The sequence below is a fragment of the Portunus trituberculatus genome, chromosome 39 (genome assembly GCF_017591435.1).
Source record: "Portunus trituberculatus isolate SZX2019 chromosome 39, ASM1759143v1, whole genome shotgun sequence".
Lineage (NCBI taxonomy): Eukaryota > Metazoa > Arthropoda > Malacostraca > Decapoda > Portunidae > Portunus > Portunus trituberculatus.
The window spans coordinates 1,777,845-1,801,751 of record NC_059293.1 but is presented as its reverse complement, the minus strand read 5'-3'; the positions used below and the strand labels follow the sequence as shown (position 1 = coordinate 1,801,751).

At 41.7% G+C, this 23,907-nt stretch overlaps 1 protein-coding gene across 1 annotated transcript in view; it reads right to left on the bottom strand.

The window, feature by feature from the left end:
- Positions 1-4,386: 4,386 nt before the first annotated feature.
- The window catches only part of LOC123515507 (sodium- and chloride-dependent glycine transporter 1-like), a 33,141-nt gene continuing 13,620 nt past the window's right edge, over positions 4,387-23,907 (bottom strand). The window contains exons 4-11 of the mRNA XM_045274178.1: positions 21,433-21,576; positions 20,901-21,108; positions 20,569-20,762; positions 18,837-19,020; positions 13,326-13,563; positions 12,936-13,164; positions 8,237-8,349; positions 4,387-4,937 (exon numbers count right to left, since the gene is read on the bottom strand). Of these exons, the coding sequence (XP_045130113.1) occupies positions 4,653-4,937; positions 8,237-8,349; positions 12,936-13,164; positions 13,326-13,563; positions 18,837-19,020; positions 20,569-20,762; positions 20,901-21,108; positions 21,433-21,576 (1,595 nt within the window). The 3' untranslated portion in view covers positions 4,387-4,652. The remainder of the gene's footprint in view (positions 4,938-8,236; positions 8,350-12,935; positions 13,165-13,325; positions 13,564-18,836; positions 19,021-20,568; positions 20,763-20,900; positions 21,109-21,432; positions 21,577-23,907) is intronic.

Below are 23,907 nucleotides of genomic sequence, written 5' to 3'. Positions count from 1 at the left end.
AGCGCTTCCCACATACACTCTTCAAGTATGCCTACAGGAGCTATAGGCCATAACATAGAAAAACAATACTTCTTACTGTTTAATCTCTCGGGAGCGACGGTTCTTAAGATTGCAAAGAAGAACGGCAATTTCATATTATTAATATTTCTGCGCTAAGAAAGTAAAAATTTTTGCTTGAGTAGTACATATTCATTCTCCTAACGAAATAATTCCAAAGAAATTTTATTTATAAGATATGGAAGTGTGAGGGGTCTTGGGAGTCGAGGATTTTTAGTCCGCTTTGCTCGGATCGACTGCGCTTCATATTTTGCATTATTACATGCTTATTTTGTGTAAGACTATGTTTTCATTCCAGCCAAAGTTGTAGGATACCTAATTCTACTGATGTGTGTCATCACGGTCACTATATGTCATGAAATAATAATAATAATAATAATAATAATAATAATAATAATAATAATAAAAACACGACATTTAAGTAAGATTTTCGGAGCGAACATTTGTATCGTCCCATCGGAGGTTTTGGGCTGACAGATTCTGGTCAACAAATTAGTAAATAATTAATATTTCTCACTAAAAATTAGCATGGAGCATCGCAAATCATTCCCTTCTCTACTCTACCAAAATAAAATGTGAAACTCTCAGTATTTACTTAAAAGTGAAAGTGCGTGATGGTATATTGGCATCGCGCGGAACTGTGCCTGTTGGAGATCATCGAAGATTTCAAACATTCGGTAAATAATACGTTGTAAGACTACTGATAATATGTTATATACGCTCATAATGACAATTGATGATCGTAATTACTGGTTGGAATGTCAGCTCCATAAATCCTTCAGAGGGGTGTGGAGTTCAGGGGATAATTTTGCATGGAGGGATAATTTTGCACGTGACAGCGGCAGCGGGCAGTTTTGTGAAAAAGGTCTTCCTGAGATCTAAAGAGGAAGACGAAGAGGAGGAGGAGGAGGAAGAGGAGGAGGAGGAGGAGGAAGAGGAGGAGGAGGAGGAGAAAGAGGACAACGAACAACAGCAATAATGATCGATGGCGACGACGAAAAACAACAACAACAACAACAACAACAACAACAACAACAAAAAACAACGACAACGAAGGACTAGAAGGAAGAGTGAAGGACGGTCGGATAGTTAAGTGAAGAGGAGGACACAAGGAAGAATGATGAAGGGTGGGAGGACATTGAGATGACGAAGGTGTGGAAGGAGGAGGAACACAAAGTAAAGTAAATGTTTTCCTCTGTGAAAACTTAAACCAAATAATCATTGAGTGTGTCAGTATTACTGTTGTTGTCAGAGAGAGAGAGAGAGAGAGAGAGAGAGAGAGAGAGAGAGAGAGAGAGAGAGAGAGAGAGAGAGAGAGAGAGAGAGAGGAAGATAAAAGAATGCTAAAAGAAAGTATAATGAATGACTGAATGAAAGAACGAAAAAATGAATGAGTGAATGAATGAAAGAGTGAATGAAAGTGGTTGAAGTGAGAAGCACCAACACACACACTGAAAAAAGGATTTTGTTCACCGTCGTGACTTTTTACAACTCAACAAAGCATCAATTTTTTCCGCTTCTTTCTTTTTTTCCGCTTCTTTTTTTTCCCTGTTTTTTTTTTTTTTTGCTGTGTTCTCTCTCTCTCTCTCTCTCTCTCTCTCTCTCTCTCGTGTGTATGCGTGCGCGCGCGCGTGTGTGTGTGTGTGTGTGTGTGTGTGTGTGTGTGTGTGTGTGTGTGTAAAATGTATCGAGCAGATTTCATGTGGAAGAAGAAAAAATAAAACACGAACAGATACAGATAAGAGGCGCATTGGTGAAGAACGGGAATATTTTAGAAGAAGTGAGCGATGGGCAGATCAGACAGCAATTTAATGTATGGCAATTGAAGAAAGAAAAATAATGTGTCGTATTTTCATGGACCTTGAGAAATCAGACAATGCAAGTGCCTGGATGGAAATGTGGAATGTGTTTACAGTGTGTGACATGGCTGGATATTTTCTGAGATGGAGAAACAAGTGAAGGCTTTGATATTGTGTTCGGTGTTTGACGAGGCTGTGTTGTTATTATTGCTCCCAGATAAGTAATAAAAAGGATTGTTATGTTAGAAGAAAAGTATGTTATCGCTAGTTGTCAAGTACAATTTAGTTAGCAGGTAATGCTAACCCTGATAGTGAAAAAGAATAACAAAAGCTTATAAATGTAATTAATAGGTGCGTGGAGAAGTTTGAAGAATTGAGAGAAGACGAATACAAGTGAAGAGTGCTACGAGAGATGCAATAAACAGCTGGAGTAAGATGGAGACTTGTGACCTAATGGTGTGACCACAAGGCTGTCTTCTTCCTCTCATTCCTGTTCTGTCCAACTCTTTAATACAAGAGTTAACCAGTATTCTCAATAATTCATAGTTTTCTCTGGTAAACTCTTGAACTCCCTGCCTGTTTCTCTATTTTCATCTTCCTACGACTTGACTTCTCTTAATTAAGAGGGAGGTTTCAAGACATTTGTCCCTGTCTTTTGGCTAATTATTTACCACTCTTTTAGGGAACTTACATTTGAAGTGGGTCTTTTATTAATCTTCTGTTGCCCTTAGATAGTTTCCACCATGCATTAAAAATAAATGAGGGGCAGGAGTTGTATTAAGATGATCAGGGTTGAAGAGTGAAAGTAAAATTATTTGAGGATTCATAAAGTAGAATATAAATTATAAATAGATAACAAGATGCCTGAGAGCAACAATGGAGTTTACAGGGTGTAACGAGAGAGGAAACTTAAAATCTAAAAATCTTCTCTTGACATATGCAACTTGAGGTATTATTTGGCCGTGTCATGAAATTCAGGTGTGGCCTTTGCCGTGATAGATGCACGGTCATGGCTCGGCGGTAACTACGGCTCAGAATACATTCTGAATGTATTCACTGTCATTGTCTTGGAAGGACACAGTGTGATCTGACTAACAATCGGCTGGTTTGCTGCTAGATTCAGGCCCTTCCACTCCCTTTCCGGGTGTACAGTGAGGGTATAATGGGAGGGCTGGCTGTGACCTTCAGAATGAGAAGCCAACGTGCTATAGCTCCGCCAGCAGGTCAGCAAGGGAGATCGCAATGTTAAGAGTGTATCTGGTGCTCGGCACAGACTCAATAAGCTTCACCCACTGGCTCCACTTATCGTGATGAGAGCGGAGTGTTAGGTCATGTCCTGTAATAGAATGTTCTGGCACGTAGCCTGTTTTATTTGTCGTTTATTGCACAAATACTATCACTGCCCAGTGTTCATTGGTAATCAGTATTGGTGCGTTGCTGTCACTCGTCTCGTGTTGCACACTGCATGTAGTGAAGCCCAGGCTGTCAGGGTACACTGAACGTGGTGGTCTTGGAAGAATGTGAGACTTGGTTCCACATGTCTTGTGTGAAAAGTAATGTTTTAAGTAAAATAATCACATTTAATTTTGAAAGTCTAGAAATTTAGAATGCTCTTAATAAAAAAAATAGTAATCGATGAGATGATCTATGACCAAATTTTCGTTACTGCGGCAAACCATCGTCACCAGGCCAAGGCTTGTACATCATATACTTACATGCTCCTTAAACCAGGCCCATTAGTTGGTGGGGGGCTGGTGGACAAACGTTAGGTCAGGTCACAAGGCTAAACTCTTCACGGAAGAAAACGGAAACTCAAGAGAGCGAAACTCTCCGACTTGTGGCTTGCGCAGAGACAAACAAGTGTCTTGATGGAATTTATTGACATTCACAGAGACAATCCTCTCCTTTGGTCAAGAAAAGGTAAGGCTCCACGCTAGACATGAGAAGACGCCAGAAAACAGCCTACTTACTTGTGCAGACACTGAAGGGAAGATATCATAAGAAAAGAACATAAGAAAAGAGGAAAGCTGCAAGAGGTCGTCAGGCTTACACGTGGCAGTCCTTGTGTGTTTAAAGCTACCTAATTCCGTATATCATTCTCATCCATGAACTTATCTAATCTTCTTTTATAGCTCCCTATTGACTCACCCTTGACTACATGACCACTGAGTCCGTTCCATTCATCAACCACTCTGTTTGAAAACCAGTTCCTTCCCATTTCTCTCCGAAACCTGAATTTTCAAGTTTAAACCCATTATTTCTAGTTCTGCCCCCGCTACTGATCCTAAAAACTTCCCTCATGTCCCCACTATCAAAACCCTTATAACACTTAAATACTCCTATCAGGTCTCCTCTTAACCTACGTCTTTCTAAGGAATGCAGTTTGAGTTTCTTCAGTCTCGCTTCATAGGGAATATCCCTCATCCCCTGTATCTTTTTAGTCATCCTCCTTTGCATATTTCTTGATAGATGTTTCGTTAGTTTTCTGTTGAGAGTAGGTTGAAATGAAATCCTAAATTAAGGCAAGAGATTAGTTTATAGTAAAAACTGGTGGTTGTAGTTGTATTGGTAATAGCAGTAGTACTTTTACAAGAATACTAATGGTAGTTCCAATAGTTGTTATATTTGTAATAGTATTATAAGTAATAATTGACAGCATTAGTAGTAAGAAACAAACCCAACCCTCTCCTTTATAGATTACATTTGGTTCGAACAAGTGAACACTTATTCTCAACAAAGATACAGTGCAAGTTTACTTAAACAATAATAACTGTACTGATGCCATGCCAAGCTCCATTAAAGATGAAGTGTGACCACAGGAGCGTCATTGTTGACACATGCACTGTTCACCTGGCCGCGCCTCCTCTCTTGCCTTACATGAGCCGGGCAGAAGTCTGGGGTAGGGACAAGCAAATCTTTCCTGCACCCTGAGTTCGTCATTAGGGCGTAGATCATCCCCAGCGGTACCATGATGACAGTGGAGAAGAGGATGAGCCACCCGAGCACTTGTATTTCCAGCGGGAACACGTAGTCATCCCAGTAAGCTGGGACGAAGTAGATCACTGAGAACACCAGGATGGCCTGAGATGAAAACATAGGACGTTATCTGATTTTTTTTTATGTGGGACGGGCATAATATTAATAGTAATTGTAATAAAAGATAAAGATACCCACTCAGGTGCCTGTCGACGAAGTCAAAAACAGTCGTCAAAAAGTTAAATGATAAGTTTTGAAACTTTCCTCTTGAAGGAGTTCGTCATGGGAAGAAGGAAATACAGAAGCATGTGGGGAGCTTCAAAAAGATATGAATGACTGAAAGTACTGGCTAACTCTTGCGTTAGGAGACGGACAGAATAGGGATGTGAGTAAAAAGTCTTGTACAGGGAGGCCGCAAGAGAAGGGGAGGCATGCAGTTAGCGCGATCAGTAGAGCAGTTGGCATTATAATAGCAATAGAGATTCTAAGAAATGCACCACTGTGGCGGCGAGAAAAAAAACTGAAGATAGTTAGTCAAAGTAGAGGATTATTAATGAGACAAAAAAGCTTTTGATTCCACCCTCTCCAAGAGAGAAGTGTGAGTGGAATCCCCACACATGTGAAGAATACTCCATACATGAGCGGGCAGAGTTAACAACCGAAGGGTAAGAAATACTGGTGGAGAACATTCAGAACACTTCAACTATATAGAAGCTGTTTTAGTTAGACAAGAGATGTGAAGTTTCAATCAATCAATCATGGGTGGGGTATACACCGGGGGACGCCTCGCCTCGCCTACCCTATGGCGCCACTCCAGGCAGTCAGTCTTCGCGAGTCTCTATGCAGGCTCCCTTCCCATGCCAAGTAACTCCCAGCAGGAGGCATCGAGTTGCTGCAGCCATGAGTTTTGTGGACGTCCTCTTGGTCTCTTCCATGCTGGGTTATCCCTTTCGGAGACAACCCGATATGCAGGATCGGCTTCTGGGTAGCGTGCCACATGCTCATATAATCGCAGTTGGCGTTGACGGACTCTGCAGCAATCGCTGATTTGATGCAAAGTCATATCAGCGGTACCTCAAGATCCTGCGAAGGCATCTAGAACCAAATACATCAATTCGCCTCTTCAGATCGGTGTTCAGTGTCCATGTCTCACAACTGTAGAGTAAGACAAGGATCACCAGCGACTTGAAGATCCAAATCTTTGTCCGTCTGCACATGTACCGACAACGCCAAATACTCGTGTTGAGCGAGTCCATAACGCAGTGGGCCAGGCCAATCCGCCGTACAATTTTCTGGTTTGACCCACCATCGTTATGCACTATATTAACAAGGTATGTGAAACTTTCCGAGATCTCAATGTCCTCGCCACACGCATGGACAGACTGTACTCTTTCATCCAGTAAGCCTCCAAAGACCTGAAACTTGGTCTTGGGCCAGGAAAAACCTAGAGTCTCAGGGGCTTCACCTTCCTTGCAGTGCCATTACCAGAACTTCCAGTGACTCAGCAAAGATTACTGCTTCATCGACAAAAACAAGATCTGTAATCTCAGCATTGTCGACAGATGCTCTACAATGATTTTGATATACAATCTGCCTAGTACCCAGTCCATGCAAATGTTGAAAAGAGATGTAGCAAGCACGCATTCCTGCCTCACTCCCGTATTCACAGGGAAGAAGCTGGACAACCCCCCATCCACACTTCACAACACTCACAGACCCGGAGTAGAGGCCAGTTAACACTTTCAGTACGGGGACGCATTATTAACTTGAGATCTGTGTACGATTAGACCATTTCATTGACATTAAGAACGGTCTGTGGAGGTCAGAAGATTGATGGTCACAGTCTTCACTATTTGAATCCCCCATATGAGCTTCTGAAGCTGTATAAAACGCGTCATGGTACTGAAGGGGTTAATAGACCAATAGTCCTTGCTGGAATCTCACGGAGACACAGAAGATCTCAGAGTGTCTCTCGATGCACTGAGTCAAACGCCTGGTATCCCTGAGGGTAAAAACCCTGGCTACCCAAGAAAGGACAGAAAGAGAGGCAAAGACAGCAGAAACAGAAGGGGGACTGAATTATGGAACGTAGAGGGCACTCACTCCTCACTTGGATAGGATCCACCCACCACACCAGTTGAAATCTTAAGTGAAAGACTGACTGAGGATTCTTATTGTAGAAAAGGACAGTTGAGTGTCATTTGAAAAAAAAAAGATAGTTGTCCAGTAGGTTGTGTCGAGTTGATAGATGGAGGAACTGAATTTTTGAGGTATTGAACAATACTAAGTTTGTTTTGACTAAACAGAAACTTAGCATGCATTTTATAAAAATTGGAAATAAGGTCTTTTGTGGCGTCCCTGCTTGATCTGTTAACTTCTTATGAAGTGCAGGGGGGGTATCTTCAGTGTATGAGTAGATAGGTTAAAAAGTTTGGTTTAGAAGATAATTTGTGATAAATAGGAAAAAAGAGGGTGACAGGAATAAACCTTGAAGAAAACACTGTTAATAGATTTAGAAGAGCAGCAACCATCTACCAGTGCAGCAATAGAACGGTAAGAAAGGAAACTCAAGATGAAGTTACAAAGAGAAGGATAGAAGACGTAGGATGGTAGTTTGGAAACCAAAGCTTTTTACCTCAAAGTATTAAAAGCTTTTGATATGTCGAAGGCATCAGGAAATATCCACCAAAATTCCTGAAAGAGGATTACTAGTAGAGCAGCCTCAGAAATTATACTGGTGATGAAATAGAGGTTTGTGAAGTGATTGATGTTTAAGACTCGTACAATTAAGAATAAAGAAAAAAAGTAAAAAACTTTAGACGATCAGGACATTATGTTACTATTACTAACTTACCGTATAAAGAGCATTATATTAGGAAAGAAAATTCAGAAAGTGAAGTGAAAGAACGTAATTCTGATAAATAGTTCTCAAAGGGATATCAGTTTGTAGTGAAAGATTAAGATTATTTTTTGATTAATTCAATATTAACAATATTATCTATATTCATACAGTGCTTATTCTATCTCTTTTTCTGCAATTCTAGAATTTCTTGAATGATTCAGATATTCTGAGGCCACATTTATTACTTTGTACTGCCTTCCAGAGTAGAGCGATGCAGGAGACGCATTACATGGTGAGCAAATTGGCCAACACACCATACTTAGACATAATGGGATAGAGGAGACTCAATGATCGTTTCCTGCAGACTGCGTGCACACTCCAGATTATATTGCATCTGTGTGTGTGTGTGTGTGTGTGTGTGTGTGTGTGTGTGTGTGTGTGTGTGTGTGTGTGTGTGTGTGTGTGTGTGTGTGTGTGTGTGTGTGTGCACGTGAGTGTGTGCATATGTGTGTGTAGGTGTGTGTGAAATAATACCACCTTTCCAGTGTTGAGGTGTTCTTACCAGGAGCACCAGTGGAGTCACCGCGCACCAGGTCAGGAGCCAGTAGGCATACAGTGGTCTGGGGACAGTGATGCCCATGTCTTCAGTAATGTGTCGGAAAAAGTTCCTAAAACCTGAAAAAAGGAACATGTTTTACGTCTTAAGTGTGTAAAGGTTGTTCATTTGAGGCCGTGAACAGAGAGAGGCTATGTCTGAAATAAGGTTTACGTCTGTGAGACTAATTTACTTGTGTTTTGCTGCCCCACAAGTGTACTGAATGGTGCTATTATACTAAGTCAGGGGCTCTGAACCTGGGGCTCGCGAATCGCCAGTGGTTCACCAGAAGATTTCCAGCGGTACTTAGATGGCTCATTTGATAATATTGTTTGCAGTACCATTGCATATTGAGTCAGTGTCACTCATTAAATTAACCTTCTCTTCGATGTCAGATTACTCGGGTTCAGGTAGATGGTCTTATACCTCAGGGAGTTCTAATCGAGAAAAAGGTTGATAACCCGTTTTAACTAATTGCTTGTTAAAAGCTCCACAGTTTAGCTTTTATGAATTTAACAACTATGCACAACTATCAAATACATTACTAATGGTAAAGCCAACGGTCAAATATTATTAGAAAATTCTCTCTCTCTCTCTCTCTCTCTCTCTCTCTCTCTCTCTCTCTCTCTCTCTCTCTCTCTCTCTCTCTCTCTCTCTCTCTCTCTCTCTCTCTCTCTCTCTCTCTCTCTCTCTCTCTCTCTCTCTCTCTCTCTCTCTCTCTCTCTCTTTTCTCCTTTCAAGTAGTCTCTGTTTGAGCTAATAAAATCAAGAAAGTCCCGGAAAAACGGATAATTATGTGAAAACAACTTGGAAAAATCAACAGCTGTGCCTTGTGTCCACGCACCGAAGACAACCATGGATGGGCCTGCTGCTGAACGTCCCCAGATGACACCACACACACACACACACACACACACACACACACACACACACACACACACACACACACACACACATTGGAGGAGGTAGTAGACACCTACCGAAACAATAACTTACTCCCAGTGAGATCTAATAGCACTAGTTTAGGAGGTGCTGTGAACCTTCCATTAAAGCTAGTTGTGATCTCGCTTTGTGTCTCACAACTCAAGGGGGTAGTCACAGCCTACCCTCTAAAGACAACTCTCCTTCTTCACACAAAACTACATGCACTTACCACACATACACCCTTCACTTCAAATAAAAATTTTAAAGAAAAATGGGACCCAAAATAAACAACGCCTCAGAGTCCCCTCTGGGAAGGGGACCAGAAATGTCCCCAGGTCGGACGCCTCTCCTGTTGAAGACCACAAATGCCTTGACACCTCCCTCAACTTTTTCTACATGAACTTCTGCAACATTCGCGGTCTTAGATCTAATTTTCAATCTTTGGAACACCACCTCTCCTCTACTAAATCTCATCTTCTTTTCCTCACCGAAACACAGCTGTCTGAGGAAACTGACAGTAGTCCCTTCTCTGTTCCCTCCTACTTTCTCTATTCTCATTTTCAATCCAAAGCTGGATGTTGCGTCTACGCAACGACTTAACTTGCTCTCGTGCCCACGCTCTTCAGTCTTCCGAGTTTTCCACCATCTGGCTACGACTTAACAGTCACTCTCAAACTAAATTCATCTGTGCTGTTTATCTCTCCCCTAACTCTTCTGACTATAGTAATTTCTTCGACTACTTAACTTCTAAAGTGGAGCACATTCTGTCCCTCTACCCTTTCGCTGAGATTTCCATTCTTGGAGATTTCAATGTTCACCACCAGCTTTGGCTTTCCTCTCCCTTCACTGACCACCCTGGTGAACTAGCCTTCAACTTTGCTATCCTCCATGACCTAGAGCAACTGGTGCAACACCCTACTCGTATTCCTGACCGTCTTGGAGACACGCCCAACATTCTTGATCTCTTCCTCACCTCTAACCCTTCTGCTTATGCTGTCACCCTTTCATCTCCGTTGGGCTCCTCCGATCACAATCTCATTTCTGTATCTTGTCCTATTTCTCCAATCCCTCCACAGGATCCCCAAAGCGAAGGTGCCTCTGGCGTTTTGCCTCTGCCAGTTGGGGGACCTGAGGAGGTATTATGCTGATTTTCCTGGAATGATTATTGCTTCCGTGTCAGAGACCCATCTCTTTGTGCTGAACGCATAACAGAGGTGTTAGTATCTGGCATGGAGGCGTACATTCCTCATTCTTTTCTCAACCTAAACCTTCTAAACCTTGGTTTAACTCAGCCTGTTCTCGTGCTATACATGATAGAGAGTTGCCCACAAAAGGTACTTGAGCCTTCCATCTCCTGAATCTCACACACTTTATATCTCTGCCCGGAATCATGCCAAGTCTGTTCTTCAACTTGCCAAACACTCCTTCATAAAATACAAAATATCAAAATCTTTCAAACTCAAACTCCCCTCGTGACTTCTGGCATCTAGCCAAAAACATCTCCAATAACTTCACTTCTTCATCTCTCCTTCCTTTATTTCATCCTGATGGCACCACTGCCATCTCTTCTCTCAAACCTTTGCTTACAACTCCACCTTGGATGATTCTGGGCTTGTCCCTCCCTCTCCTCCTCCCTCTGACTATTTCATGTCTACAATCAAAATTCTTCGTAATGATGTTTTCCATGCCCTCGCAGTCCTAAACCCTCGGAAGGCTTATGGACCTGATGGGGTCCCTCCTATTGTTCTCAAAAACTGTCCTTCTGTGCTTGCACCTTGCCTGGCCAAACTCTTCCAACTTTGTCTATCGACTTCTACCTTTCCTTCCTGCTGGAAGTTTGCCTACATTCAGCCTGTTCCTAAAAGGGTGACCGTTCTAACCCCTCAAACTACCGTCCTATAGCTTTAATCTCTTGCTTGTCTAAAGTTTTTGAATCTATCCTGAATAGGAAGATTCTCAAACATCTGTCACTTCACAATCTTCTGTCTGATCGCCAGTATGGCTTCCGTCAAGGTCGCTCTACTGGTGATCTTCTGGCTTTCCTTACTGAGTCTTGGTCATCCTCTTTTAGAGATTTCGGTGAAACTTTTGCTGTTGCGTTAGACATATCAAAAGCTTTTGATAGAGTCTGGCATAAAGCTTTGATTTCAAAACTGCCCTCCTACGGCTTCTATCCTTCTCTCTGCAACTTTATCTCAAGTTTCCTTTCCGACCGCTCTATTGCTGCTGTGGTAGACGGCTACTGTTCTTCTCCTAAACCTATTAATAGTGGTGTTCCTCAGGGTTCTGTCCTGTCACCCACTCTCTTTCTATTATTCATTAATGACCTTCTTAACCAAACTTCTTGCCCTATCCACTCCTACGCTGATGATACCACCTACATCTTTCCACGTTCTTTCAGAGACGTCCAACCCTTCAGGAAGTCAACAGATCACGCAGGGACGCCACAGAACGCCTGACTTCCGATCTTTCTAAGATTTCCGATTGGGGCAGAGAAAATCTAGTAGTTTTCAATGCCTCAAAACTCAATTCCTCCATCTATCAACTCGACACAACCTTCCAGACAACTATCCCTCTTCTTCAATGACACTCAACTGTCTCCCTCTTCCACAATGAATATCCTCGGTCTGTCCTTTGCTCATAATCTTAACTGGAAACTTCACATCTCATCTCTTGCTAAAACAGCTTCTATGAAGTTAGGTGTTCTGAGGCGTCTCCGCCAGTTTTCTCGCCCTCCAACTGCTTACTCTGTATAAGGGCCTTATCCGTCCCTGTATGGAGTACTCTTCGCATGTTTGGGGGTTCCAGTCACACAGTTTTACTTGATAGGGTGGAATCAAAAGCTCTTCGTCTCATCAACTCCCTCCTCTGACTAACTGTCTTCAGCCTCTTTCTCACAGCCGAAATGTTGCATCTCTTTCTATCTTTTATCGCTATTTTCATAATAATTGTTCTACTGATCTTGGTAACTGCATGCCTCAACCCCTCCTGCGGCCACGCTGCACAAGGCTTTCTTCTTCCTCTCATCCCTATTCTGTCCAACTCTCTAACTCAAGAGTTAACCAGTACTCTCAATCATTCATCCCTTTCACTGGTAAACTCTGGAACTCTCTCCCTGCATCTGTATTTCCGACTTCCTACGACTTGTCTTCTTTTAAAAGAGAGGTATCGAGGCATTTGCTCCAGAATTTTGGCTGACGCTTTTGCACTTTTTGAAGAGCCAGTACTCAAGTGGGCCTTTTCTTTAATCCTTTTTTTTTTTTGCCCTTGGCTGGCCCTCTTCTCTACGTAGAAAAAAACACACACACACACACACACACACACACACACACACACACACACACACACACACCACGTAGTGTAGTTGTTAGCACGCTCGACTCAAAATCGAGAGGGCCGGGTTCGAGTCCCTGTAAGCGGCGAGGCAAATGGGCAAGCCTCTTAATGTGTGGCCCCTGTTCACCTAGCAGTAAATATGTACGGGATGTAACTCGAGGGGTTGTGGCCTCCCTTTCCCGATGTGTGTTGTGTGTTGATGTGGTCCCAGTCCTACCCGAAGATCGGTCTATGAGCTCTGAGCTCGCTCCGTAATGAGGAAGACTGGCTGGGTAACCAGCAGGCGACCGGAATGATGAATTACACACACACACACACACACACACACACACACACACACACACACACACACACACACACACACACACACACACACACACACACACACACACACACACACACACACCATAGATATATTGGACTGCCACAATCTCAGTTATCGACAGAATGATGACGGAAAGGCCGGAGGAGTAGAAGAAGAAGAGTTCAAACATGTACACGCCGCCCTCTAGACACATAGTGAGGCCCATGAAGAAGAGTAGGAGACACGTCACGCCCACCACCAGCGGCCTCCGTGACCTCAGGGAATGGAATTGGTCTAAAATAGCCGTGGTCACAGTCTCTACCGTCGTGAACTGTGAGGGGAAAGGAGAAAAATGTGTTACTCCTTGTGTGTGTGTGTGTGTGTGTGTGTGTGTGTGTGTGTGTGTATAAAATATGTATTATTGTGTGTGTGTGTGTGTGTGTGTGTGTGTCTTGTGCGTGAGTGTGCCTTAGTTGCCCCAAAGTTGCTCACTTGAGAGTCAAGGCCGAGGGTGATGAGCATGGCAAAGAAGAGCAGGGACCAGAGGGGCGCCACAGGCATGCGCGTCACGGCGGCAGGGTACACCACGAAGGCCAGGCCAGACCCTGACGACACCACGTCCTCAACCTCCACGCCCAGTTCATGAGCTAGAAATCCCAGGATACTGAAGATGACGAAACCAGCGAACACCGATGTCGAGCAGTTGGCCAACGAGATCACGATGGCGTCTCTGAGGGTGGAAGCTTGTTGGTGGGGCGGAAGTAGGATGTTAGTGTTCGTGGCAAACTATGCAACTCCTTGCCTGCTCCGCTATTTCCCCTTCCCATGACTTGAACTCTATAAAAGAAAGAGTGTCAACAAACTTTTCAAGAATCGAACTTTGGAAAATTCATTTGGCTGTTCTCTTAGGGACTGGTGCCTGAGTTTTTTTTTTTTTTTCATTCTTTCCTTTTCGGTATCCAGCTCTACAGTACCACAGTCACTATTGCACACACTCAAAATTCTAAGTCGAAAATACTCTCCACATATTTGCTGTGTTTTGCTTTGTTTTGGGGCAAATCAACGTGAAGTCTTGTCGCCTGGTTGGGGCTCTTCCTCCCTCCCTCCCTGCCCGGCTTGTCCTGCTCTGGAGTGGTGGCGCGTGGCATTAAGTGATAATTATTTGTGAAGTCAAATCATTACAGGAAAAACTCAACAAAAGACGGATTTTCAAAGGAAAAGTACAGGTTACACATAAACGCCATGGTTGTGTGTGTTACTCGCTGTAACTGTCACCAGTCACTACCTGACCTACCACCCAACAGTTTTTGTGTTAACACCAAAGTGATGAGCGTCGTGAATCGGCTGAGTGCCATGGTGTGTCGCTCAGTGCCCTGGTGTGTCTCACAGCTAGGGTGCAGACTGTAGAGGTCTCTCACATTCAGCAACATTGAGTACTCGGTCATGATATTCTTGCGGTGACATTGATGACATGGTATTCATTCTGTGATGGGAGTGCAGCCCAAGACAGTGTCGTCCGGATGACAACACAAAGCCCGCCATCAGTCCACAAGTAGGGTACAGAGACATCAAAGAGACAAAATTCAAGGAACAAAACACAAATCGACATCACCTACAAGGCACATCGTTTTATTTAATGGGACGCGTCAGGATTAGCTGTCATTTTATTTTTTAATGTCATGGCTTATAGGGCCTGTATATATATTTAAAGAGTATGGGAAGCGCTGTTCAGCTTCCACTCATTAGTGGTGCAGGTAGTTTTATTTACAGTGGTACCCATACTAGGACCCATATTATCATCCATGCGCATCTTTGGTGTAACCACCTAGAACCTGGGTATCATGGTGACATGTCGGTAACTTTAAACCACTCGACAAATGGCAAAGTTTCAAGGCGGTATGTGATGTTATTTGAATCTAGGCGCTCCTATGCTCATCACTGTATCCACTGCGCCACGGCCTCCTGTCATGAAGGGACTGAGTTGCCATACATGTTTAAAAGTAGCACTGAACAACCACTGTATTGGTGTGCTACTTGTGTGTTGTCTTCACTGACACACAAAAAGAAATAATTTGAGGCTGGTATTGCAAGAGGAGGATAACCCTCATGACCCTACTTTCGAGAAAATACGCTTTAAAGTTAGCCACTCGTTACGCATGGAAGGAAGGGCATACTATACTATTATCATACATCAAAATAAATGTCTCGAAGAGTTTTGTTTTGTCACCTTATTTTCATCTCCGCCTCCTAAAAAAAACAATAAAAAACAACAACAAACTATACCTACATTTACTAGCCAAAAAAAGTTAAAAGTAAAAATCTTTGAAACTCAAACTCTCCTCGTGACTTCTGGCATTTAGCCAAAAACATCTCAAATAACTTCACTTCTTCATCTTTCCCTCCTTTATTTCATCCTGATGGCACCACTGCCATCTCTTCTGTCTCTAAAACTGAACTCTTTTCTTAAACCTTTGCTCACAACTCCACCTTGTCCCTCCCTCTCCTCCTCCCTCTGACTATTTCATGTCTACAATCAAAATTCTTCGTAATGATGTTTTCTATGCCCTTGCTGGCCTAAACCCTCTGAAGGCTTATGGACCTGATGGGGTCCCTCCTATTGTTCTCAAAAACTGTGCTTTTGTGCTTGCACCTTGCTTGGCCAAACTCTTCCAACTTTGTCTATCGACTTCTACCTTTCCTTCCTGCTGAAAGTTCGCCTACATTCATCCTGTTCCTAAAAAGAGTGACCGTTCTAACCCCTCAAACTACCTTCCTATAGTTTTAATCTCTTGCTTGTCTAAAGTTTTTGAATCTATCCTGAATAGGAAGATTCTCAAACATCTGTCACTTCACAATCTTCTGTCTGGTCGCCAGTATGGCTTCCATCAAGGTCGCTCTTCTGGTGATCTTCTGGCTTTCCTTACTGAGTCTTGGTCATCCTCTTTTAGAGATTTCGGTGAAACTTTTGCTGTTGCGTTAGACATATCAAAAGCTTTTGATAGAGTCTGGCATAAAGCTTTGATTTCAAAACTGCCCTCCTACGGCTTCTATCCTTCTCTCTGCAACTTTATCTCAAGTTTCCTTTCCGACCGCTCTATTGCTGCTGTGGTAGACGGCTACTGTTCTTCTCCTAAACCTATTAATAGTGGTGTTCCTCAGGGTTCTGTCCTGTCACCCACTCTCTTTCTATTATTCATTAATGACCTTCTTAACCAAACTTCTTGCCCTATCCACTCCTACGCTGATGATACCACCTACATCTTTCCACGTTCTTTCAGAGACGTCCAACCCTTCAGGAAATTCAACAGATCACGCGGGGACGCCACGGAACGCCTGACTTCCGATCTTTCTAAGATTTCCGATTGGGGCAGAGAAAATCTAGTAGTTTTCAATGCCTCAAAACTCAATTCCTCCATCTATCAACTCGACACAACCTTCCAGACAACTATCCCTCTTCTTCAATGACACTCAACTGTCTCCCTCTTCCACAATGAATATCCTCGGTCTGTCCTTTGCTCATAATCTTAACTGGAAACTTCACATCTCATCTCTTGCTAAAACAGCTTCTATGAAGTTAGGTGTTCTGAGGCGTCTCCGACAGTTTTTCTCGCCCTCCAACTGCTTACTCTGTATAAGGGCCTTATCCGTCCCTGTATGGAGTACTCTTCGCATGTTTGGGGGGGTTCCAGTCACACAGCTTTGCTTGATAGGGTGGAATCGAAAGCTCTTCGTCTCATCAACTCCCCTCCTCTGACTAACTGTCTTCAGTCTCTTTCTCACCGCCGAAATGTTGCATCCCTTTCTATATTTTATCGCTATTTTCATGGCAACTGTTCTACTGATCTTGCTAACTGCATGCCTCCTTCTGCGGCCTCGCTGCACAAGGCTTTCTTCTTCCTCTCATCCCTATTCTGTCCAACTCTCTAATGCAAGAGTTAACCAGTACTCTTAATCATTCATCCCTTTCACTGGTAAACTCTGGAACTCCCTCCCTGCATCTGTATTTCCAATTCCTACAACTTGTCTTCTTTTAAGAGGGAGGTATCAGGCATTTGCTCCCCTAATTGGCTGACGGTTTTGGCACTTTTGCAGTTTTTGAGAGCCAGCATCAAGTGGGCCTTTTTTTAACTTTCTTTTTTTTTTTTGCCCTTGGCTGGCCCTCTTCCCTACGTAAAAAAAAAAAAAAGGTAAACTGTTTCTGCTGCACACAACTTTACTTTAATCTATCAGCAAAACACAGTGTGTCTATTAGTATAAAGTATCTTCGACTTAAAATTACGACCTATCAGATCCCAAAACATGTCCCTGAGCTCACGGGACATCCTGTGTTATTGTACGGTCGCTAACGTGGCTAAAAGCTGTGCCCTTTACTCCGAAGATATTCATTATCAACAGTTGATTTCTTCCTTCTACAATGGCCATCAGTTATAATTCCTATTCCAGCAAAGTGAAATTTTTATTATTGAATAAACAAACCAAACTATTAAAAGTTCAAGAAACTTCACTACACAACCACCAAAAGACACACTACATATATCAATGATGTGGGCGGCCGAGAATCTGCCATCACATTGTACCTAGCGGTGAGATTCCGCGCTTGAGGTTCTCGGTGCTAATTTCTTCACACATATTGGCTTTTATACTTCCTCCATAATCCTCATCACAATTTCATCAACAAAGATGAGCATCCATCATACCTCGCATTTTCCGTCTCTCTTCTTGCTGGCTTCCCGCTTTCTCCTCTCAAATATTTATAGATAACATGTCATAACTGTTAAGTAGATGTTTGTCATCTGGATTTAGTTAGTATGTCAAAAAGAATGTCTCAAAGGATTCAGTGACTGGAATAGTCTTCGGCGGTGGTTGTGTCAGTCAGGTTACAACTTTACTGTATTATACGTGTACCAATCCACCAGTCTTATGTGAGAAGGGTAAAAACAATTATTTTTTTCATTATTGTGGAGAACCAGCCTCGGGCAAAAAAGAAAAAAATAAGAAAACCCTTATCGCCAGTATCCATACAAATGTTAGATTAAAAAGAGGTAGGAAGAAAAAATGAAAATAAGTGTCTTCAAATCTTCATAGGAAGGAGGAAAAGCAGAATCAGTCAGGAACTACATGGTTTATTAGAGAAGGGGATGAATGAGAGAAAACTGGTTAACAATTGCATCAGAAAGGTGGACAGAATAGGAATGAGAAAATAATTAAATCCTGTGCAAAGCCACGGTAGGAGAGCAGGCACGGAGTTAAGAAGATCAAAAGAGCAGTTGGCGTGAAAATAGCGGTAGAAGAAAGCAACACTGTGGCAATGACAAAGAAGCTGATGACAGTCAGTCAGAAGAGAGGAACTGGCAAGAGGTAAAGTAAAAGCTTTCGTTTCCACCGTGTCTATAAAAGCTATATGAATGTAATCCTCCCCAATATACATATAAAGCATACTCCATACGGGGACGGATAAGGCCCCTATATAGAATTAATAGATGTGGGACCAGGGAGGGCTGCGAAAGAAACTGATGGAGACGACTCAGAACGGTTAATTTTATACAAACAATTTTGACCAGAGATGTTAAGTTTCCAGTTTAGATTAGAAATAAAGGACAGACCGAGGATATTCAGTGTAGAAAAGGGGGAGTGTCATTTAAGAAGAGGGGATAGTTGTTTGGAAGGTTGTGTCGAGTTGATAGAGGAAAGAATTGAGTTGTTGATTGGAAGGAGTTAGAGGTATGGGGGAGGGTGGGGTAGGACATGGAGCGGGTTACAAAAATGCAACTCCCATTCGAGTCAGAAGCTGAGCAAAGAGAACATGGAATTACTTCATCCTTCTCTATAACTTCTATCAAATTAGCAATGATTAGGCACGCGCCGCAGGCTGAGGAAATACAACGTTTTGGTTAGAGAGGTAAGATAGCAAATCCGGCAGAGTGGCGTGGTGTAAGGCTGGTAGTGAGAACGATACCGTCTGCAATCCACGTGCAAGACTGTGTGTGACTTGTAAATCCTCACCTCATGCAGTTGTTTTCATATTTGTTGTACGAAGCCAGAGTAATGAGCCCGCCAAAGGAAAGCCCAAAAGAAAAGAAAATTTGAATAGCAGCATCACTCCACACCTCTGAGTCCGCCAGGCGTGACAAGTCAGGCTTCAGAAGGTAATAATCTATTCCCAGGCTGGCTCCCTCAAGCGTGATACCTGTTGGCACAATGAGATTCCAGCAGTTAATATTCAGTTGTCAAAATACATCTGTCACTGAGTAAATGTACTGAGTAAGTACAATACTACGTGTTTTTTGTGCTGAATCATTAAATACATAATTAACTGATATTCCACATTAAACAGACGCTGTATTGTCAAAAAGAGATATAGCATACTGTAGTGTATGCACATTATCTAAGAGGCTTCATGAAGCAATCCGTGGGAACCTATACAGTACTCGCACACTGCATCGTGTGAGTAGTGAGGTGAAGGACAGATTTATATTATGTTCGTACGTTGCTATTTGCTATTATTAGTATAGAAGAATGTACTGTTCGATCATGTGCGGCGGGTAGAATGATTGATTATATTCAGAGTTTGATCTGAGTATACAGCGACGTACAGGAACCAGCAGTCCAGCACCAGCCCAACGGTGACGCGTGGGACGCAGACGATGTGAGGCTTGACGAGGCTAGTACAATGATATACAATGTTGAAGTGAATCTTCCTTAAGAAAACTGTACGTGCCTTCATTCTTACATTTACGATACAGCACACACAATGTTAATAAGAAAAACATACGTAAAAGTCAATAGATTGATAATAAAGTAAAAAAAAAAAGATAAATAAACAGATAAAGGTAATTTGAGTGAGAATGACATATCGTTCGTAGGTACCATGCGTGGAAATAATGATAAATAGATATACAAGCAGATGAATCAAGTGTTGCTTAATTTATTGGTGCTGCATGTGTTCCTCTTGCACTGTGTGAGATATTGACCATGTCCTTACTCTTATTGCACGTATTTCTCGTTTTGTGCGATATATGGGTTCCTACAGATATCACACATACTGAAATCGCAGGAAAAAAACTATTTTCCCTTTACGAAGCAATGGATAATACAGAGGATAGGGTTTTGGCCCAAAAACTTACATTTTTTTTTAACCAAATACATATTTATTTGACTTTAGAATTAATATGTTCTAAAAATGTATCATTCTAAACCTATATGTAACACTAAGATGTAAATAAAGCCTCCATTAAAACATCACGATGCTCCCTCACTTCTCACAGTCCCTCACAGTCACTCTCCATCTTCGTCTGTGCTGGCTGTGACTGTAAACACACAAGAAGGCTGTAAATATTGAACTAGGAGCGGGAGCGGCCGCCTGTCGGCAGGCAGCGGAACTATACATCTGGCACACTGGTTGAAATGCGGTTGGGGCAAATTGCATATTAGCGAACAGATCGCACATTTTTTTTTATTAACTATGATATTTTTAATGTCGCATCTTAGCGAACTCGCGCATAAAGAACACGCACAAAACGAGAAATACCTGTACTTTCACTGTACTCAGAGAACGATTTAGTTAAATTGCACTGATTTTTCACTTGCATTACAGTTACATGAAAACGTTTGTATGATTCTAATCGAATGTTGTAAATTTTGACAAGGAATAGCTCTTTGGATCTACAATCTAGCTTCAGCTGTCACGTGATATGATGTAATAATAATGTTGTCTTTCAAAGTCTTGTCTGCTTACCTCTGACGAAGAGAATGATGAGGACGACGTAGGGGAAGAGGGCGGTGAAGTAAACAACCTTGCCGGAACTCTTGATGCCCTTGACCATACAGGCAAAGACTAAGAGCCAAGCCACCGCCAGACACCCCACCAACTCCCATTGCATCCCACCCATGTCCTTCCATGTCTTGCCTGTCACACGCAACACGCGGTTCCTAGGAAAGAAATCGCATCCTTTACCATCTGTCAGACAATTCAGTAATGGATTCCCTATACTCGTATAGTCAAAAATCTTGAATCTTTCGTGATTACAGCGTCAATTCTTGAATCCTCGCTGAATTTGCCCTGTTTACCTGTAGTAGTCTTCACTCGGAGTTAGTCGGCGCACAGCTCCATCAGCGACCACTAAACTGTCGTTGTCATTTGGGTCAAAACAATGTGAATCATTGAAAGACGCAAGGTTCACCAAGCCACAGTATGCTTCTGGTTCAAGGCACGATTGATTGTAGTAAAACATAGTCATATTCTTGCACACTTTATTCTCCTGCAGTAGATAACACTCTAGAAAGGAAGGCCATTGTCAATGCAGAGATATGGGCGTTAAAAATCAGTAAAAATATATTCTTGATATTAACAAGTAAGGATCATAATCCATTAATACCGATAATGGCACCAGTAGTCTTCTTTTTAATCTAAAGTTAGTCCCATGATCTATGAATAAGCAATGATATTAATGGAATGGAACTTAACTTGTTTAATGGCATCCAAACATTTTCCCAGAAGACGTTTATGAAACTATTGCATTTCAAACACATGTTACTCTGAAACTTAAATTATTTCTAATAGATATGGAAATCATTCTCAATTGTAGGTGATAGATCAAACCTGGAGTATTGAAGTCATTGTGGCAGCCGGTCCAAGGCAGCTCGCTGGTGAAGGAGGCGAATATATAAAACAGTGCCCAGGCCAATATGACGTTGTAATAGATGGTGACGAGAGCAGATACTATTATCATTCCCCAGCCGATCCCTGACAAAGAAGAAAAGCATTAAAAAATTGAATATAGTAATAACAATGTATCTATATCTGTTACTGCGAGAGGTCTCAGCTGGTTGGCTGGTAAATGTATATTTATGTGCAGAGAACGCATAGGGGCGGCCCTTAAAACCAACGAGCCAGATTCATCATTGCCGATGTAAGTGTTAATCAGGGACTGTTTCATCACCGAGACTTCCAAAGTCCACAAAGGTTGTCCCATACAACCATTTCTTTCTCAAATTAACACCTTTAACTATAATTTGGTAAAATTCTTTGTCCCAATATTGTCGCACTTAACCATTAATGAATATACAGTTAAGAATTCGGCTACTTTTGTTAAGGATTTAATGAAACTTAGGTTACCAACAACTTTCTACGTACATGGCTAGCTTTGACATCAAATCACCTTTTACTGATATACCCTTAACATAGGTCATTAACATCTGCATACTGAAATACAAAGATTCCTTACCTCAAAGCCTTACTGTTTCGCAATGCAGATCATTATTGGACATAGCTGTCAAAGAATCTATCTATTTTTGATAAAATGTTATAGCAACAAGTTGATCGGGTGGCAATGGGTTCCATCTTTCGTTCTAAATTGGCAAATTGCTTCGTGTTTTTTTTTTTTTTTTATATTGTGTCCTATAGCGCCTGATGGTTTACTTGAAGAGTATGGGAAGCGCTCTTCAGTTTCCGCTCATTAGTGGCGCAGGCAATATAGTGGTTTCTATGTTAGGGCCATATCACCACCCAAGCGCATCTTTGGTGTAACCACCTAGAATCTGGGTATTATGGTGACATGTAGGAAACTTTAAATGGCAAAGTATCAAGGCGGTACGTGGTGGAATTCGAAATAACGCGTGAACGTCTGTCCGCTCCCACGCTCACCACATTGTCCACTGTGCTATCGCCTGCCTAATAAAATTATTTGGCTAAAAAAAAAAAAAAAAACTGCCCCAAAAAACTCAAACCTATTGTTTATAGAAGATATGTAGATGACTGCTTTTCTTTATTTTTAAAGATGAGTCACATAAAATTTCAGCAGTTTCTGACTTCACTACACAAGAAGATTTGCTTTACAGTAGAACTGGAAGAAAACTATTGATTGTTTTTTTGGGATGTGTTAGCTGAAAAGGATGAATATGGTCTAGTCACAGACAAGCTGAAAAAAAAAAAAACTTAACTGGCGTAGGACTTAACTTTACATTTTATTATATTGGTCTTTTTGTACGTGTAGCTCCTGGTCACTTTTGACAATGAGGTTAATAGGTTAAAGAATATTTCACATCAAATGGATATCCATTACCATTATTTGAGAAGCAAGTGAAATAGTTTTTCGCAATAAATTTAGCAATAATAAGAGAATGAGGACAAACAAGTCACGTATCTTAAACTACTTTTCCAGGGTCATATCAGCTACCAGGTTATGAGAGTGTTAACAGCTCTCATATTCCAGATTTAACATTTAGATAAATTTTTGTTAATACAAGTACTATTAGACCCTTGTTTAAACATGAGGATAGGCTACCTGTTCCCTTGAGCTCTAACACAGTATATAGATATCGTTGTCCCAGTTGTAAAACAGGGTACATCGGCTCAACAAGCGAAAATTGAAATTACGTATGTGTGAGCAAAAGGGCATCCATCTCCTTTAGAACAAGCAGGCAAATAGATATCAAATCCAGGCTTCTCTGTAATAGGAAACCACTCAGGAGAGTTAGATCATGGTTTTGGGGAACCGGATTTCAAAATTTTGTTTAGAATTAAGACATTATCTGGATTAAGAATTGCTGAATCACTTTGGATTTTCAAATTAAGCCTAATCTTAATAGTCAGGAATCATCCATCCAACTAATTATAATTCCAGGCTTTCATACCCACTTCACATCCTTTTGTTGTTTTCTTTTACGCTCTCTGGATTTTAGTTTTCTTAACTAATATTTATTTACAGTTTATACTAGTTTTTTTTATGAAGAACCTCTTCTTTTTGCTTTGTACAAACGACAAAGGAATTGAAACTTACTTTTATTAGGATTGTGTGGATCAGGCAGGTGTGATAGGCGACGGTGCTAAGACTAGGATACTTAAGAGGAAATTATTTTTTTGTCCACGACCTCTTGTCCCGGAGATCTTAGGAGGGTAAACACGTTTCCCTCACTCACTCTGTGCAGTGTTTCAGTGTCTGAAGATGGGATCATATTTGTCCCAGAACATCACAAGATTTAAACTAGAAATAGTGATTTTACTGCGGCTTTTCTTCAACATTCTCTCTCTCTCTCTCTCTCTCTCTCTCTCTCTCTCTCTCTCTATATATATATA